Source organism: Neodiprion fabricii, chromosome 2, assembly GCF_021155785.1.
Source record: "Neodiprion fabricii isolate iyNeoFabr1 chromosome 2, iyNeoFabr1.1, whole genome shotgun sequence".
Lineage (NCBI taxonomy): Eukaryota > Metazoa > Arthropoda > Insecta > Hymenoptera > Diprionidae > Neodiprion > Neodiprion fabricii.
Window position 1 is genome coordinate 14,383,710 of NC_060240.1, and position 19,717 is coordinate 14,403,426.

The window sequence follows — 19,717 nt, forward strand, 5'->3', positions numbered from 1 at the left end:
ATCGACTTCCACGTTAAGACGAACAGTTGTGTTTATTGTTTGACTTGGCGCTTCTCTCGTTTTTCACCTTCTTTTTCAATGCGTGGGGTTAAAACTGGATACTGAACATGCGCATCCCTCGATTCCGGGGTGTTGTAAACAGTTAAGAAGCGACTCTGGTACTATAACAGCTTCTTTTAGATTTCCACGAAGTCACGCGCGTAGACCGGGTGTTATACTCAAGTTTCCCTTTCTACACAGCATTAATGACTCAAGAGTGTGCAATCACACGTACATTCATTTAGCTATTCACGCACACCGCGAGGTAATTGGAACAGGCTTGCATATTATGCGGCTGGTTTTCTTTTCCAAAGTAGTGCAATGTAGTCTGTGGTTTTGCATGTACCACTTCGAGGTGCAGTTTGTCAGCCGCACCGCGAATGCTTCTTACGAAATTTACAATCTTGAATATTGTACAAGGCGTGAAAAGACAGTACGGTTACATATGAAATTAACTCGAACCGTTGAACACGACCACAAAGAGAAAAAACACGTACATATAACTGCCGAATAAGCGAAAGGTAAACTTTTGAAGAAGTATCCAGCGGATTTTCGTTCGCTAAGGATTCAGGCATCACGTTAATATGGATCATCACACGGGATATTGAATTTAATACCGACTGATTGTCCCCAACGAATCTCTTTGGGAAATTGATTGACAGCAGCAACTGAATAATGACTACATCATTGCGACTTGGGTGTTACTGGAGTGACAGGTTCACCTAGTAATTTGATATACTAGATGAGATTTACTACAGTTGTTACGTACAAATTGATGGCTCAATCTCATTTGTTGTAAAGAACTATGTAAAATCGGTTCATCAAACCGAACTAAGGAACGTTCTTTATCATCATCATCGCTTTCCATTGGTGCCGATGTAGGTACATTTAACTTCGAGAGCCTTAAAAAAGGGTGCCATTATGTGTTCACGAATCCAACTTGGCTGGTACAAACGGGTCTTTCATAATGAAGAAGATACTCCATCACATCGTCAAATTAATTGTCTGAGCATGTGACGTTATATAGGTCGTAAACCAACAAAACGACGTATGCATACGCCATGTACGTAACAAAATTCGATGCTGCGTACGATGGGTGCGTGGTTTTCATGTTTTACGACCGTCGGCACTGTCAGTTATGCAAAACAATGGCTGCAGCATTGGCAATCTCTCCATACGCGCTGTACGGAATCAAAAAATATACCTACATTTTGACCATATTCAGGGCACCAAAGGAACTCCACCTCTACTATGACGCAAAGACAACGATTTGGCAACCTTGCTCGGCTGTTTGCACATCCGTATTTGGCGCTATTGGCCAATTCGCGTACGTCTCTTTGGTATCCCCGACAAGTGTCGTACAAATCGAAATAACAAGGGGCGCGAATGCAACTCGACAGTTATCATATTCGTGCGTAAAGATCATGAAAGTTGAAAATGCTTTAAAGTAAATGATGGTGTCATAATTGACCAAAATTCGTCAGTTTTGAATACTGTTGAACAATTGTTGTGATCAATTGAGAAATTCAACATCAGATAGTGTCGAATTGACACGAGGGGAAGTGTTAGATTCAAATTAGAGAATGGAAGTCCAGAACCACACTTTTCTTACAATGTATTGGTAATGAAAACAACCACCGTGGACAGAGTGGCGCTAGTTGTACAATGTCAATACGACTGTTGTGTTTATATATGGGAGTATGATAAAAATTAGTATATTGTTAATAGGCAAACATCAGTGATTAAAGTGATTAATTCGTCACGTGTGGTGTAGACGCATGTAAACACATTCAGTACGCGTTGACAGCTGTATACACAGAGCGGCCATTACTATTAGTTTGCGGATTGCCCGGTAGTGTCGCATCGCAATTTCAATCTCCCAATAAAACAGATAATTTTGATTGCGCCAATTGACGTCGGGCGGCTCTAAGATATTTCATTTTGCGCGATACATCTGCGCTGTTTGAGAAAAATATACATATAAGCTCTTGAAACGAGATGCTATGTCACGAAAAGTGAGAAAAACCTCACCACTCTACAAGGCTGAAGTTAGTAACGTTACCGTATCGCAACGTTGAAACATAAAAATACTATTTCGCACCTTTAGAATAACTGAAGCAGTTGAATTTCGAAGTTCTGAGTTTCTTGACGGAGTATTAACGGTTTGCTAAATTTCAGGTCAGTTTAAGATTGTAAAATAACGATTGTTTTTTTAAAGATGCATCAATACAATAACGTTACAATCTCCGGCCTGATACCATTCTCCAATACTGCAAATTCGAAGTAGAAATGAGAGGGTCTCGGTCGAACCGATACAAATGGAAGATTGCACCGCGTGACGCATGTGAAGAAACACGATCTCCTGTGAGAAGCGGGGAAAGGATGAAGAAAACAATAATTACACCGGGAGGAGTTCAAAGCGAAATACGCATATTATGTGACCGTTTTTTTTTTACTCGCGGACTGAGATAAGAATATACATACATCAGGCGTAGTAGGTTGAAGTTGGTCGGATTAAAAAAAGCCTTGAACATACGGAAATGATGCGGATTCTAGTACCTGGCGGAAAGCCATATGCGTGCAGCTGCTGAAGGATCGAATATCGGAGAGTTGGACAAATGGTAGACGACAAATTACAATATCTCTTTGCCGGTATTCAGATTAAATCTCGTGTTTTTTGGACGGAGATAATGCAGACACAGGGAGGAAGAATATCTAATATATAACGTAAAGACTCTATTAATGCAAATGCTAACACTACAACAACACCTTGTTTAAATGTAGAATCCGAAGCCGGTGTCTGGTTGAAAATAAATTTCGCCTGCAACTGATGAACCGGAACTCTAGTGGCGGACAGACAGGATATGAGAATCAACCAAGAATTGGCCAAAAATTTTTGGGAAAAAAGTTCCATGACATTTCCAGATTCTCCAGGAACTAAAACGCAGTTTTTCCCACACATTTTCCTAGTTCTAGTAAGTTACTAAATCCCAAACCGTTCAGCTTATCACTTCTACATTCGGTTTATATTGAATTCAAATTGAAAAGAAATTCTTACCTTCAAGTAAGGATAACGAGGAGAGTTGTAAATGCAGTTCGGTTAGAAGCATAAACGCAATCCGAGCGACGCAATTATATCGATAAAAAAACTACAATGAATAGGAAACGACACTTGGATCGGAGGTGGTCACCCACTGCCTTGATGTACAAAAAAATAAAAAAAAATCAGTTTGAGCAAAAATTTTCTTCTCTGTAAAAGAAGTAAGGTTGTCGTCGAAAAAAATCGTTTGTAATTTCAATTTAAGAAAAGTGATATTCTTTGATTTTTTTCGTGACCAGAATATAAGTTTTCCAAGTGTGGGGCTTGCACCCTGGAAAATTAGATCCATTGTTAGTAAATCCGAGGACGTCGTATTTGGTGCAGACAACCGGATAAGGGATTCGATCTCGTAGACTTTGCGATAATATCACGATATCCCGGGGGATTTAAATACTTCAGTAACGTAGAGAAAAGCCTTGACTATTATCGCAAGAATTCCTCCTACGTGTTTCGAAGTAGAAAACTGCGCCTACTTCTAACCGATCGGTCGCGGCTGCAGGTAAGAGGTTGTTAGATGGTTATTATTCAAATGTGAATAATTCAATATTGTGACTTGAAAGGAGTGTGGAAATAAAAAGGTAAATCCAGTTGTACTCGATATTAACCGGCAGCGATAATTCGTGCGAAGCTCGTCGATCCGAATAGCATCTTTGATTATATTCATACTTTAAGGTTTTGGTTGCCCCGCAAATCCAGGCCGACGTGGACGCGTGCTTAAATCATTACCATATTCGTACTACGCCGATCGTATCGAGACGGATTCTGTCACTGACACCTGAAATTCCCATACAACCACGAACCGCCTCGTGAATCCAGCTGTGAGATGTGACAGAAGCAAAGACCTTTCGATTGCCACACGATAGGTATTAACGGAGCTGACAAGATCTCCCTATACACGGCCTTGAACTGAAACCATTCCGGTTTACGATCGTAACTGCAAGGAAACTTGTGGTGTCTCTGATTCGAAACATGACGAGCTCTCGTCTTTTGACTTTATAGATTCATAGGCAGGTGCCTGATTTTTTCTGCTTGATGAACTGACGTACCTTTGTAGACACATTTGTTACCAGAATATAAGCGATGTTTGTTCATTCGCCGTCTTTTCATTTCCACCTATCTTATATCGATCCGCGGCTTATGCAAATTTCAATTGTGTATCTAACACTTTGAATTGCAAACCGTGAATAACTGAAGTTTTGCACGTGTAGGTTCAAAACCGGATTTTATATTATTCGGTTAAAAAATAACAGCCGTCATGCTGCAAATCCTTAAACAGGATGGCTACTCGGTTTGGGTTTGAATATTTTCAGACTTTTATCTTCTTTTCCGACCGAAATTATGCTTTTTCTGATTTCTTTCTTTGGAATATGCGCGACTAAAGCTCGTATCGAGCAAGGTTGATCGAAAGCTAAATTCTTTGATAATACTGCAATTCGAGGCTGCATTACCGAAGAGTGAACAAAACCTGAGTAGCTATTCGAGAATACAGTATTATTGACGTTATGAATAAATTAATATGGCAGTGATCATATTCGTGTATTGTTGAAACTTTAAACATATCGAAATACCGCATTCTAAAATACTGTTTCCGTATTTTATAAATCTTTGAAAGTGAATAATTCAGTAATAAAAAAGCAGACTATCATAGTTGTAAGTATAAAATTTTTGTTTTAAGTATAATTATTAATATCGTTAATAATACCATCGTTATTATCTCTGTATAATCGATAAATACCAATAATCGAGCGAAATGAAAAAACCTCGCAAAGGAAAGTTGCGAGCGATGAAAATTATCATCTTATAAGTTTAAATTATTAGCATTAATCAAAAATTGAAAGATTCATAATTACGTAATTTCCAAAAAAAAAAAAAAAATAACAATAATTACTTTCTCAAATTCTCTAACAAATTCCCTGATTTTTACGTACAAAATCAAATCCCCCAAGATTTCCTGGTTTTCCAGGATAATTTTTCCAATTTTCTTTGCATCAAGTTATAAAAAAAATCCTGAAAACTTTCCCAACAGCTGTTGAAAAATTGACAAAAGTCAACTAAATATGTCCTGCCGCCGTCCCTGTGATTTCTCTAAACGTTTGAGCTTGGCTGCTGGCGTCTCTGAGCCAACTTGAACTATAATGTGAAATTTATTATCTTACGGTTCGGGCAGTAGCAGCAACCTGCTTTTCTGCCTTCTGCAAGCTGGGCTGTGATTATAGCTGCGTCTCTTATTTGTATATGTAAATACGTCACTGTCGACGTCGGTGATTATTAATTAATCAAACCGACCCGATTGAGTTCCTACAACGTACCGCTATACCTATACGCGCAACGGCAGCCATTCCTCACCCCGAGGTGATATTTGATTTGATAAAAAAAAAAATAGACCGCGAATGGGCAAATCTGCGTACGAATCGATGCATATCCCCTCTCGGGTTGACGGTGATTGAATAAATAAGTCGATGCATAGAAATTGTCAAGACATCCGTGGATATGCGTTTTACCATTAACATTCATCAAGCCGCTTGTAATTACACGGAATGCAATTTGAAATTATCATTCGATACATCACGGACGGGGATATAATGCAATGAATACAACTAACGCAAGATTTGCAAATGCTACGTGATGCGGAATTTCCCTTATCTGATAAACTGATCGGTAGGCCTTGGGTTCAGGCCTATGATAGTTTCGCAAAACGGTATTTCCAATATTTGAATCAGAAATCTCGGAACAGGATTAGAATTACTCAGCGACTGTTTGCATACGAATAGTTGAGAGGATTTTATTACCAGAGCTGAATTGTGTTGCATTTAAAAAGCACAGTGACGCCGTTTTCTGCTGATTAACCAGCTGCGAAAGGTGGCAAATAACTATAACTCTCCTCACTTTGAGATTTTAAAATTTTTTTAACTGCACCGATAAATAATCACGTGAATCTCGCAGTCAGAAGCGATAATTTCTGGGCTTAAATCGTCTCAAGATATTTTTGCCACCGATCGTCTTCGCTCATACGCCGCTATCCGAAATATCTGCATTCGTTAAAAATAAAACCCGTTTCCAAAAAGCCATTAAGGAATCTGGTCAAACTGCCCAAAACAGGAATCATCACGACGACCGAAGCGTTTATTTCGACTGACTGAGCTGCTGTGGTTAAGAATTACACGAATTTTGAACAAGGCTGACTGAGAAAACGACGGGCCTGACAGAAATAATTTAATATTAAATAATATTGACACAAGAGAGAGGAAAAAAAGCATTTTGGGATACGGAACGTAGTTTAAACGTACGTGTCATAACTCTGCGGTCCGTGATATGAATTAAAAAATACGTTTCTATACTTTATCTTGACAAGAAGAGCCATAAAACAAGCTGAGTATTCGTAATCAGTGAAATCAAATAGCGCTTTCTGAATTAGTTCGATTAATCAAACCTCACCTATTTCTCAATTGAGCTCGCACAGCAATTAGCGAGATGAATTATATTCCCTGCTTAATATAAGCGAATCACGCGATCAAGAAACATGTTTTTACATACTCGCAGAGACGCGACGGATTTTCTTCACCTTCGAATGACTTCGCTTTTTTCCGATCTTAATATCGACGCAGTGCCAACAGTTAAAGGTGAGCGAATAACCGATGGAACTTACTCACGTGTGAATTTTTTCAACGTCTTGCTTAAAGAGGCGAAATCCTTACCTGAAACAGAAAATGTACAAACTGAGTTATTATACGTTGCTCAACATATAATCGCAGATGATATAGCGTCTAAGAATTATGAACAGCACTAAAAATTCCTGTTCGTATTAACGAGAATCGTCTGAGGAAAACGTATTAATGAAAAAATATTTAGAAACTGTAAAACAATGAAAAAATTTACAAAGTTTCGGAAGAGCTGAATAAATCTTCAAACATTTCAAGATACGGTTAAGAAAATCTCAACAGCTGTTGGGATTTTTTAAAATTCGTACATAATACCTGCAAGCATAGGAATAAATCTGTTTGAAGACTAATAGAGAAAGAATTTGGCAATGCAAATTAATAGGCGATGATTTTTTCTTCGCCAAATTCAAAACCGGTATAAGTTTGATCGAAGTTATGTCAAGTTATGTAACGATACGTACAGAATGTGAAAGCAGGATTGCGATTATGTCAGGCAAACAAAAGGTCGGCAGAAAAAAGCGTCAAATCATTTGCAATATACCAAATTTATTTGCCTACTCACGAGAGACTTATTGCATCAATAATCGAACAAAAAATATCAGCAGCCAAGATTATCAAGTTTTTGTTTTTGGAGGGTAGTTTTTATCGTATAGAAAAATCAACTTGCCACACGAGTTAAATTTAAGTAACCGAAATAACAACCTTTATTCGTGTTTCAGTGTAAACCTGAATACACTAACTGTAAGAAATACGATATGATGTTTCGTTCTGCTGGTAATGATGATACGAGAAGAAGAACACACAGAAGAGACTGAGATGAGTTTTTTTTTTTATACTCCATCTCTGAATGGTAAAATGCAAATGTAGATTTAGCTTAAAACGGAGAATAAAAGGCAGAACAGTTATTGTAGATACAGTCGCGTTAGTTGAACCGTCTGTTACACAACCAATATACAAATAAATGGAATTTCATTTTACTTGACTTGAGACATTTGTCTCTTTGACATTCCACGAATGTTATTCGATCCTGCAGTCATTTTTTGATGGACTAAAATAACTTGCAGATGAAATATTTTCACCCGGCTGAAGTTACAGTTGCGCCAACATAACCAAACACTGGAACAAAAGCCATTGTTTTGTAATTTCAGTATGCCTTTGAAGGAATTCAGTTTCCCAAACATGAGTATCCCTTGTTTAGTTACGATTTACTCAATTTCGGACGACCCTACAGTTATGAAATAACGAATTTTCTGAAAATCGACCATTGCAATAACATTACGAAAAGAAACGCAGCATTGACAATTTTTATCGCAATTACGACCGTATTAAATAATTTCTTGTACCATATTTTTTTGTAATTTCACCAATATTCAAACCGTTATCGTAACGATGCCATTTCACTAGGATTTCCTAGTGACTATGCAAGATTTTACTAGAATTTCCTAGTACCTATGCAAAATTTCACTAGAATTTCCTAGTGACTATGCAAAATTTCACTAGAATTTCCTAGTGACTATGCAAGATTTTACTAGAATTTCCTAGTACCTATGCAAAATTGGACTAGAATTTCTTAGTGACTATGCAAGATATTACTAGTATTTCCTAGTACCTGTGTAAAATTTCACTACAATTTCCTAGTGACTATGCAAAATTTCACTAGAATTTCCTAGTGACTATGCAAAATTTGACTAGATTTTCCTAGTAATTATGCAAAATTTTACTACAACTTTCAAATAACTATGACAAATAATATTTTCCTCGGTGAAGCCAACTCCCTCGAAACGGTACCTTAAAAGTTTTCGGCGCCTTATTTTCGAGGAGACTGCTAAGGTGTTTCAGATATGCTGGTTTCCCGCCGGTCCCTTTCCCGACCCGAGTGGCCTTCCTGGCTTGGGCAAGCTCCAGGAGTTCTTCCCACTCGACGACGTCGTACAAATTTCTTACAGGGCTGCTGCGCGTCCTCTTTACGACCTTGCGAAGTGACGGAGAAGTTTTCTTCGGCAAGGAGTTACTCCTTGCAACGGTTTTGTCACCGGTCCGTTGTTCGACTTCGGCAGTGATGCGATGCCACTTCCTCTCCTTGGGAGGGTTGATCACACTGTCGTCCCACCCGGCCTCCATCTTCTTGTACTTATTCGTCATTTCGATTCTACCCCGGAGCGTCTCGGCCCAGCTTTCTCTTTTCGAGCATAATTTCTTGCCGTGTTCATCGCCGTTTGACATTTTCCTCCCGGTCTTTACGCTCCTCTTCCCATCGTCCATCCCATCCAGCACCTGGTTTATCTTCTTTATCATGTGACTCGCATGGTCGACACTGTCAACCCCGTGTTCAGACGAGTTCAGGCTGTCGGTGTCGCTGTACTCCCAAGAACTTACGCTGTTCCTGCTCACCTTTCTGCTACCTCCGGACTCGCTGTGGCCGTTCAAACTCGACTTCGAGTCCTTCTTCTGCAACGACGATGATCTGCACCCTGGCCTCGGATTCGGCGAGGATATTATCGGCCCTCTCGAGTTGTTCTGCTTGGCTATGCCACTTCCGTGAGCCTTGCCCTTGCACGCCTTGTGGTGATGCATCTTGCTCGCTGGGTTCGGCGACATTGTGTCGCGGGAATGGCGCCTGGGGTTTGTCGCCATGCGTTTTGTTGGACTCTGGACTTTTCCTGCGATTGGCGAAACTCAACCGAGCACCTCTTCAGACCCTACATGACGTTTTCGTCTGGACACACTTTAACGCCAATTTCAATAAAACGCGAAATACTACCACACCGATCACTGATTGTGCAAGTTGGAGCGAGAGAACCGTTAAAGGATCTGTATTGAACGACTTATACCGTAAATTACCGAGTAACAATACGTCAGGTTTATACATGTAGTAAGGCAGAGATCGTTACTTGAATGCAATTAACGGTTTGTTTATCAGACGACGGCGTCGACGTCGCGACGAGACGTGCATAATAATAATTATGACAATAGTATAATTAAATTTTACTCTTTCAAGTGTAAGGAGAATTCTGGAACAGAGCCAAAGTGAACACTTCGAGAGGATTAGGCGGTTATATATTACAACGCGAATATTATACATTCACATGTCGGCGTCGGTCGCGTTTAGGCGCGGAGGAGCGTGACTGGCGCGAGTCGCTCAAGAACTGACTGACTTACTCAATCTGAGAGACGCGAGGCGTCGTCGTCTGCAGGCGTCTGCAGAGTCGGCTTGCTCAGGGAGAGAAACGGCAGTCACTCACTTCGAGCCAGTCGCACGTTCCTCCGACGATTACTTTATGCTCGTTGTTCCCTATCGTTTTTAGTTCGACACACCACACACACACACATGCACACCCCGCGTACTATAGAAAGTAAGAGAGACGCCAGGCTAAATGCCGCGAAAATTACTCCTTGTCATTCACGTGACAACGAATCACTTTTTACAACCGTCCGTATAGTTGAAAGCATATTTACAGAGACGATCCGTAAACTTTTGTCCACCATTTTAGGATGCAAATTTTAATATCGCAGGTATTTGGATATATTTTAGTAATAAGCCAAGATATGGTAATCCTACTATTTTTAAACCTTTAAGTCTTACAGTTTACGAGAAACGTATTTATCAGTTGTCGAATTCAGAATTTACCATCATTGGAGAAACAATATGACCTAAGGTGATTTTTGTGTAAGAAAGTCTAATGCTTCCGAACATAAGATCTGTGGTTAGCTAGACCCTCAGAAATTTTCAGTCCTATATGAGCGAAGGACGGGAGAATAATTTTATTCAACATTTCTCTGAAAAAATAGATACTTTGGAATCTATCTTGAGATTTTTGAAATCGAATGAAAGTGGGTTCACAGTTAAGCCGATGTCAATGTTTCAGGGATCCCTAGAATATATTTATGTCGATGTATTTATAATCTTATTCTCATCCTAGTCTAAAAATTTGGGATATACTCCAATATGCTCAATTTTCCATTTAAAAAAATAAAATCAACTTATTCTTCCCCCCTTGGCATACACTGCAGGACTGAGAATATCGGAAAAATGTGTTTTCTTGCAGAACCTAAAAGTTTATATGAAAATAGATTAACCAATCTGAAGAATCAGAAAAGGGATAAAAATTCAAAAAGGTTCAATTCGAGAGCGCGATAAAATAATTAACCTATTTCTTGTAAACGTTGCAGCTTGAAGGTCTAAGCATTGGGGAATTTTCACATATTAATGTACACCAAAATTTATATACAAGATTCTGCGAGACGAATTTTTGACCTTAAAAAGATGGCTGAAAATCGGTGGATGGATCCAGGTGTAAAAGATAGTTTGATTTTGGCATGTGGAATGTTTTTTCATCAACACAAGCGATCTGGTAACTAACCTTTACGACACAGGTTAGATTTTCGTTCAGTTTTTTAATAAAGATTACAGAATATTTTTTGATTTGACAATATCTAGAGTTATATTTGTTTTGTTACACCGTCTCATTAACGCCATCATATCTTTCGCAGGAAAGATCAAGTGGTACCGGATACGTATCCTGCCCGTCGCAGTGCGTTGAGTTTAAAAACAAATTTCCTGCACTTTCCGCCTTTCTTTCCTCTTCGTCTTTTTACTTCCTTGTCAAGGTTTTCCGGACGAAGACGAAGAAAGAGAAGGACAAGAGATGAAGAGAGAGAGAGAAATTCGTGCCTCCATTTTCTTCTCCCCTGAACGAAATTAGACTTCAGGAATCATTTCTAATTGTAAGCAGCTCTAGGCTGGATGCCGGGACTGTCGCTATGACTCTAAGTAACGGACGCACGCGTCGTTGCAGACGAAATAACCGCTGAACCCTCTCCCAGTTTATCCAGGAAGCTGCTGCTGCTAGGCACAAGACGCAGGAAGAATTGTTACCCCTATTCTTAGCCGCTCCGTAAGACAGCACAAATCTCCGAGGCCGCTGAGGCTGGGAATCGCTGATGTGCCGCAACCATTGTCCCTTGCAATAGTCTCACCCCATTGGCGGGATTAAACGGATCTCGAAACCATCTCCGTTGAGTCAGGTCATGATCTGCTTTTCAACTCCTAATTCTAATTCAGTGTCACGCGTCAAGTTTCCTGGTGTTCGGGTGCTGCAATGGTCTCGATTCGGATAAACGAGTTCTGGATTATTACAGTACCTCTTCACTTGTACTACGGGTTCGCATGTCATGGATTGCGCGGTTGTCTGTCTTTGCATCTCATTGAGAGCTGAGGATCACGCAGAGGGGCGGTCGGGAATTTATTAAATTTGTTCCACCACTTCGCACTGCGTGCGTGCCTTGAATTATCACATGGAACACAGCAGTGGCGCAGTACCTTTGCTTGGTAGGTGGGTACCAAAGACCACACGATAAGTAACACGCCCCAAAGTTGTGAAAGCCAACGGATCAGAGGCGGACAGCTTGCTCCTTGCCTTGTAGTTGAAAAACAAACAATTGTACTCTAGCGTGTAACACGACTGTAGGCATCGATATACTTTCTTGTATCAGCATGTTTGATGTAACGGAGATCTGAGGCGACTCGTTGCGGCAGAAACTCCAAGGAATTAGGTGAAATGAAAATTTTTTCTGATCGACGTCCGAATAGTCAGAATAAGGTGAAGTCACGGTGTGCTTGTATACTTTGACAATTATTTACAGGGTGATGTTCGTGTACGGTATTACGAAGCACAGGTCTGCGGTCCGCACCGAAAAAAAAGGAAAAAGCGAAAGCTGAGATCGTCGATTTATCTGAGGCGAATCACGCGTTGTCGCCAAGGCCAAAACCAACCTCTTGTATACACGCATGATTGCCTTCGGGTTTCTGTAATGCGTGCCGTGCCGATGTGACCAACGAACAAGACACCAACACCCTATCAGTTCGGTCTTAAAGATCGATTATAAAGATGCTGTGAACCTTCGGCGAAAACTCGTTGTGAACAACGCGTTTTCATTGACTGTAGCACCGAGTCAAATTATTATTGTCGTTGTGCGATCCTCTTGTTTTCACACTGTCATCATTATCAATTGGCAATTAAACGAGCACCCAAGCGAGTCTTCAACGAGGTTGAAACCTCTAATTATAGCGGAGCAACGAGTCGCCTGCACTGATGCAGGTCCGGCGATGACGGAATCGGAGAAATTAGTTCATCGCGATCGCGTGCAGTTTGTTTTCTGAACCAGTTCTGGAGCTTTGATTACGGAAACCCGAATTGGAACAGAGAAAAGTTTGAAAGAAAACAGAGGGAAAGGTTTTAAAGAATGTTTATCCAAGCGGGCAGTCTCGGTAATTTTCTAAACTTTTCAGCTGTCGCGATTTCCCAATAATTTCAGACTGTTTTTTGGACCAGACATCGAGGGCAACGGCTGAATAAAATCAGGCACTATCCTAGAAGCAGCTGTAGATTTTTTATTACAAGCTGGTGAGAGAGTTTTGAAAATTTATTATTTCCTTATTGGGTTTTACACTTTTACCGTATACTTTATACACATATAGTTGTATTGAGCAATTCTCAGACCATTTCGTATCTCATCAGCAGACTGCTTGGTGCATAAAAAAAATCGAGGGCAACGAACGACTCGAGTTCACCAACTGTGAAAGCGGTTCTGTTAATATTTTCAACTGATTAAATAGTACCCATTATGAACAATTATACGACCGGTTACACTTCCTATTCCCGAATTCAGAGATTCCTGTTAGGCGAGGTGGAGTTTTGTTTAAGTGAAGGTATCTGGTTTTGCACACGTATACAAGAATTACGCAACCCATTGTTCTTCGTCATAAACGATTCCCACCCATGCAGGACAATTGCGAAATACTGTAAAGATGCCGCAATGGCCTGTCGCCCACGATATTCACTTTCTTCAATGGTCTTGAACGCCAGCTATGCGATACACTCACGGAGCGATGTCGCTTATTCTACTGACCAAAGCACCCTACTGGCACCAGCATAAAATGGTTCAAGGATCAAGTAAGCCTTTCGTGCTCCTGCAGTCGCGGAGATTCTAATCGAAGAGAGAATTGTGAACGTCATTTGGTGCAGGTGGGCGTCAAGCTAAGCCATGTGCCTTCAGATCCAGATCGAGCTGTCGGCTTCAATTTTGCATTACAGAAGCAGCCTGCGGCTTAAGACTTGGTCAACCTTTCTCAGGTAGTCCATTCCAATTTTCATACAATTTACAAATGTTGTTGTATACTCAATATCACCGATAAACCGTTCAACGTTCAACGGATGTTGATATCCAATAAACCGTCCAACTCATTAGAGAAATGGATATGAAGCTCTGATTGCGGTGGGTTATTTTTAGCGCTCTTCGTTTTCGTATGGTCGAGCTGGTTCTCCCACGTGGATCAGCCAATTGAGTATAAAAAAAAAATTGGCAGAGAAAATACGCGACAGTAAGCGTTTTGAAGAAAGCCTATGATGCACACGCTTTTTCTCGTCAAATTCGATGTTTTCAACAGCAGGATGGACTTCGAGGATGAAAGGAAAGTGATAAGCTCCTGTTTCAAAGAGCGCTAACCGATAAGTGTCGTTAAGGTCTTGCTAAAAATTAACAAAAAGGATTCGACTAGAGCCCTTGAATGGCGTGTGGTAGACATGTATGTAACCGTGTAAGAGACGGTCGAGGCGAGGAACACGTGTCGTCGAGCTTCCGCAAGCCACGTTGCACGCTACAGTGAGCCATCTGTCATTCGGGTCGCTTTCCTACTTCTCATATGATGCCGAATGCATTACTTCGTGAGTCATGTATCCAGGGCAGAAATTACAACTCGAGAACGATGCATACTTCTACGGTTGGTTATACATACGCGTTTGCCGATACACCATAGGGGAAATAACTGGTTGAGTTAGGACTCGTGCACTTGGTGCAATTCCAAACAAGGTGAGCGAGAGCGTGCATCGGCCACTTATGATTCTACCCTTCCATACAGCGCATCTAAATAGCTGAAGAGTGCCAACTGCTCACAAAGAAATTCGATCTACAGTCAATGGAGAATGCAAAAAATGGGTAGTGCAAAATTGCTCGAGTCTCGAGGAGAGCAGTTTTTTTTTTCAATCAAACTCCCCGAGTCCAACCGCGTGAGTGATTCTGCACTTTAACGTTCGCTATTCACAGATATAAAAAGAAAGCAAAGAGAGGAGAGAAAAAGGTGGGCGCTATGCAGTGGTCAGAGATCGATGTCGGGGACACAAGGACCAGCTGAAGCCATTGCACGTGGGACGCCATTCGAGCAGACAACTATGACGATGTCCTAGTAGTTCGAGTGGGCGAGGCTCTTTCTCGCTCCTAATTTGTCTCTCCGTTTTTATCTCTTTTTTCCCTCCGCTTCATTGAGTAGCCTACGGTACCGAAAAAATTTCCAACCATCGTTGGGTTTTATTTTTTATTTTATTTTTTGTTTTCATTCGTTTATTTATTTATTTTATTTTTTTTTTTTTGCACCGCTGCCAGAGTGCACGGTCTAAAAATAATGGGCGGTTTCGCAAAGCCGCAGATCTGAACGTGAATTGGTAATTTCCTAAACAGGAATTTCCAACACAGCTAGTTTATTACAGACATTTTCAGTCGCGGTGTGCTTCGGTTCTTAGAAAATTTAACCTCCTAAGAATACAAGCGAATATGCTGATTACATCAGCGTACAATAATCCGTGATTTCGTTGCTAGCACATCCGGGTATTATATGCTTATGTATCATTTACCTTGGCGATTAGTTTTTATAGCTACTCCCAGCATCTTTGCCGAGCTTGCGTATGCACCTCGTACAATTCGCGGGACGATATTTAATGACGGAGCATGATGTGACACGCGTGTCACACTTTTCGAAAGTGAAAAAAGAAAAAAATAAACAACTTACAGGGTAATCCATCTCAGCTAGTTACGTGTATTATATGCGGACCCAATTTGACGGTTTGATTTATACAGTGACTGTTGAATCTATGCGGGCCATGTGGTAATATAATTAACGATCGGAGACGTTATCTGCTAACATAAATATACAAGCGATTCATAAACAACTTGTCAATTCCTACGGGCTAAAGCGGGACTCGATGAACCCCGTATTATTTACGAAGCAGATCCAACCCACGTGACCTCCCGAAGAAAAGTAAAACCGGACCCGAAAAGGATCAATGTGAAGTTGGCGGGTGAATCGAAAGCCATTCTTACAGCATATATTTGATGATTCACGGATTAGCATCGGGGGCAGGTCGTACACTAAGTGGATCAACGACTTGACCATCGACCGTATGAAGCGAATTGCAAAATTCAAATTCATAAAATGTTTAAAACTCGCCTTCTTTGAAATAAAATTCAATAATACGGAGAAATTTATAACAGTGTGTTTAGTCATGCGGATTGAACGATAGAATAAGGTATGAGGAACTGAATCGGTAGATAAACATGAAAACACTCATAACCAAAGAAGGCAACATGGCCGACACGGACGCATTACGTTTCCACATATAGAAGTAGCCAGTCGAACCTACTGTGCGCTGCTGCACGTGCGTGGCACTCCCCGCCTGCAGTATTTTTTACGCAATGTAACCCGTACGTAAATTCAACGAACAATATTATTCTCCGTGCGAACGTTGCCAAATATGAAACACGCGCAAGAACCGGAAGTACAATAAGACTCGTGCAATCTATGATCGAAGGAAAAAATGTGGGTGCATATATTGCGGTACATCCGGGATATTGGGAAAATTAGTATCGACTTTGTGCTTTTTGATAAATTCACTTGTTCTCGGGTAAGAAAGCAAGCAATAAAAAAAAAGAAGGAAAAGTTTACGCTTTACAGTTCTAGCCTGGGATTAAGTTTCAACATTTACGAAAAGACCGGAAGCCGTACTGTGGCTGACCCACATACCTCCCCTGAACCATTCGACACATGAACCGAAGGGGCGATCATGTGACGATAATCACATTACGTTACCTACAATCAGAATTCGTGTGACGATTATATACTTATAGGGATGCCGCAACGACTGTTTTTCTGTCGCGGAGTTAAAAAATAAAGAAAAACAGAGAAAATGTGAGTGACGTGTATTTGATGGTAAGCACTTACCGACTGATGGTTCTTACTTCCATCAGTAGGTAAGATGATGTTAACTTGTTCAACTGATCTTCAAATACCGATGAAGCACGATGAGTCTGAATTACCGACCGACGTAGAGAACGCAGCCGATAAAGAGTTCCGAGTTACGTTGGTTATTTCGAGTGCTGTTGGCACTCCATTCAACTTTCTACAACTCTTCGACAGAGGTATATGCAAGAATTCTCGTCAGGCATTCTTCTGACGTAACGATAGTTTGTATCATTGCGTAAAATACTTGCACTATTAGTTTACCACGTTAAACGAGAACTTTAAACTGCGAAGAAGGTATGCATTAGCTGCCGATAGTTAGTGAATTTACTCCCCAGCGATACAATCATGATAATTCTAACACAGCGGACGCGCAATCGAATCCATGACTCACTGCCAGCGACTTATGATTTCTCTTTGACATTTATCACCGTCGAAATATTTTAATCTCGTGACGGTCGATTAGCTGCGTACCACGCGTAGTTTCGACGACATACCTACATATATTACCAAATCACTAATTCTGTATGCACGTATGCACATACGGACTCTTTACAAGATGCAGCTTGTCTGCAGCTAAGTAAATAAAGACTGAACTTGTTTGTTTGATATTCGTGTTACTGGAAGTCTGCGGGTTTGTTTCATTCAGTTAGAACTGAAGAGGGAAAATAATTCCGTTTGCGGTATTTGCCGTTTTAGAGTCACGCACGGCTCGAATCGTGACTCATGCCGTTGCCGCCGACATAAATTCTTCTAAAGAGAAATTTACAGTTCGGTATAATTTAAGCTTCTAGGAACCATAAGCGCATACTCTTAAATACAGCAGCGTGTAACCGATCCCAACTAATCAAGTACGTGCACCTGCAATGTCTTGGATCTGAATACTGTTCAAGCTTAGATACATCCAGGAATGTTAAACAACGATCAGTGTCAGTCAGTCACTCGATATATGACGTTCACAGGTACGACTTCCGCACAACGTACGGATATGGTTTCCTCCGGCTATACATATGAGACGCAGGAAACTCCGCAATCTGATTGCTAATCTTTAATTCGTGTATCAATTACTTACAAAGTTTTGCAAGCCTGTACGAAATTACAAAAACGAAGTTAACCCAACTCGAACTTTCAGACTGAAGTACTTATAAAGACTTAAGACTGACTCGTGATGATCGGAGAGTACTTCATATTCACCTTACTTCATCGTCATCTGCTTTAAGTGATGTCCGCGGCATTTAGAAATGTAATATGCATAAACATATCTGTTGTAGTCAAGCGTTGTTGCCTCCCACAGAACAGTAAATTACGGGTTAAAATAAGCGTTCTAACTTTCTCTAACAAATCCGCGACTATTGTTATTCTGGCATTCACGATTTCTGTGACAGTCGAACGACCCAACTCAGATGAAAAATCTTCCTGATGTTGTAACAGAAATTTGACTGCCATACTATAGTTTAAAGGGTACTCCGCTATATTTTCTACCACTATTAGATATTGGGGCGAAAACTTCCGGTGCGGATAAAAATTTAGTCAATCAGATTAACGTTAAAACCGGGTAGTCCAAATTTTTATATCGCCAAGTTTGAGGGGTGTCATTGAACCGAAGCAAAGCTAGTCCTCAATCCTCATTCTAAGGCTCACTGGATTCACTTGAAGGGTTTCTATTCCGAACGGCACGATGCCTGTTCTCTTTTATTTTCGTGATACCTCGGAGTACCTTTAATATCTTAGAAGCGAACTCAGCCAGTGGTTGGACGAACTTTCGAGTTCCTATCAAAAGGTCACGTGCTTCTCAAGAGGCGTTCTTTACTACGTCGCCAGACTTCGTGCCTAGTAAGTATCTCACTATAACCTGATCCAACCCGATTAAGATTATGCAAGTGGAACCGATCGGTCCGTTCTTAGGGGCACCGGTTCAACTTGATAGATCAGCATTTCAGGCAAACATTAAAGTTCTTCCATGCTGCCATTTTAAAAATTCGATATCTTCGATCGAGGTTCAAATCTAAAATATACCTTATCTCAACTTTTTATATTAATTTCGAAATATTTGTCACCCTAAAATAAGACTAAGGTCGATTCAAAATGTTGAACGGAGGATTGAGGAGAAAAAGTTGGCCGTGGAAAACTCACCGTATTCTGGTGAAATCGTAAACTCCCTGATCGTCGCAGCGTGCCACCCTGGATATTTGCTGGGGCGAGTACGACGTGAGTTCCATCGCTACCCCCTCGTCGTGACAGCTCGGATAATTCGGCGACAGGTTGCACCTGTAACAGACAATGAGAAATTTTGGGGCAGCTCTGACAATGAGTAATTGATCGACGCATGTACCAATAATCACTCGTGCTGGCGCTCATTCGTTTACGACTGTAAGAGAAATCGAGAATTTACTTTGGGTAATCGATTCAGAGGATTCAGGATCCTGTATCAAAAGCACCAATTTTCTCATGTTCGATAATCGCACGTGGTAAATTTAGCGATTATATGTCGTGATGGTAAAACAGATGTAGAATCACGATGATCGAGTGAAGGATGCGAGTTTCTCAAGATACCGTTAACAAAGAATTTTCCGTCAGAAGGTATCGTTGCGCAAATTTATGGTTGTTTAGTGCCTCTAATGAGATGTGTGTGAGTTCTGGCTGGCAGACTGTTTCGTATGCTCGCAATCTTTGCTCGCCAATTAGTACAATTGATTTCAATTGACAAATTGAATTACTGACACACCTACGCGAGATCGCGCGGTGTACGGATCTCAACTTAAGTGTACATAGTTACATAGATAAATGGATGCGAAGAGGGTTTAGGGTGGAAACAGGTAATGAATGATACTTAGAGCAGATCGAATTATG

The 19,717-nt window shown here is 40.7% G+C and overlaps 1 protein-coding gene across 2 annotated transcripts in view; it reads right to left on the reverse strand.

Annotated features, from left to right (window-relative positions):
- The window catches only part of LOC124177004 (unconventional myosin-XVIIIa), an 85,140-nt gene that overhangs the window by 47,013 nt on the left and 18,410 nt on the right, over window positions 1–19,717 (reverse strand). Inside the window, exon 3 of one of the 2 annotated variants that reach the window (XM_046558992.1) lies at window positions 19,001–19,135. In XM_046558992.1, the coding sequence (XP_046414948.1) occupies window positions 19,001–19,135 (135 nt within the window). Of the gene's footprint in view, window positions 1–8,586; window positions 9,954–19,000; window positions 19,136–19,717 lie in introns of those variants that run through there. The other variant, XM_046558993.1, reaches the window with a different exon arrangement.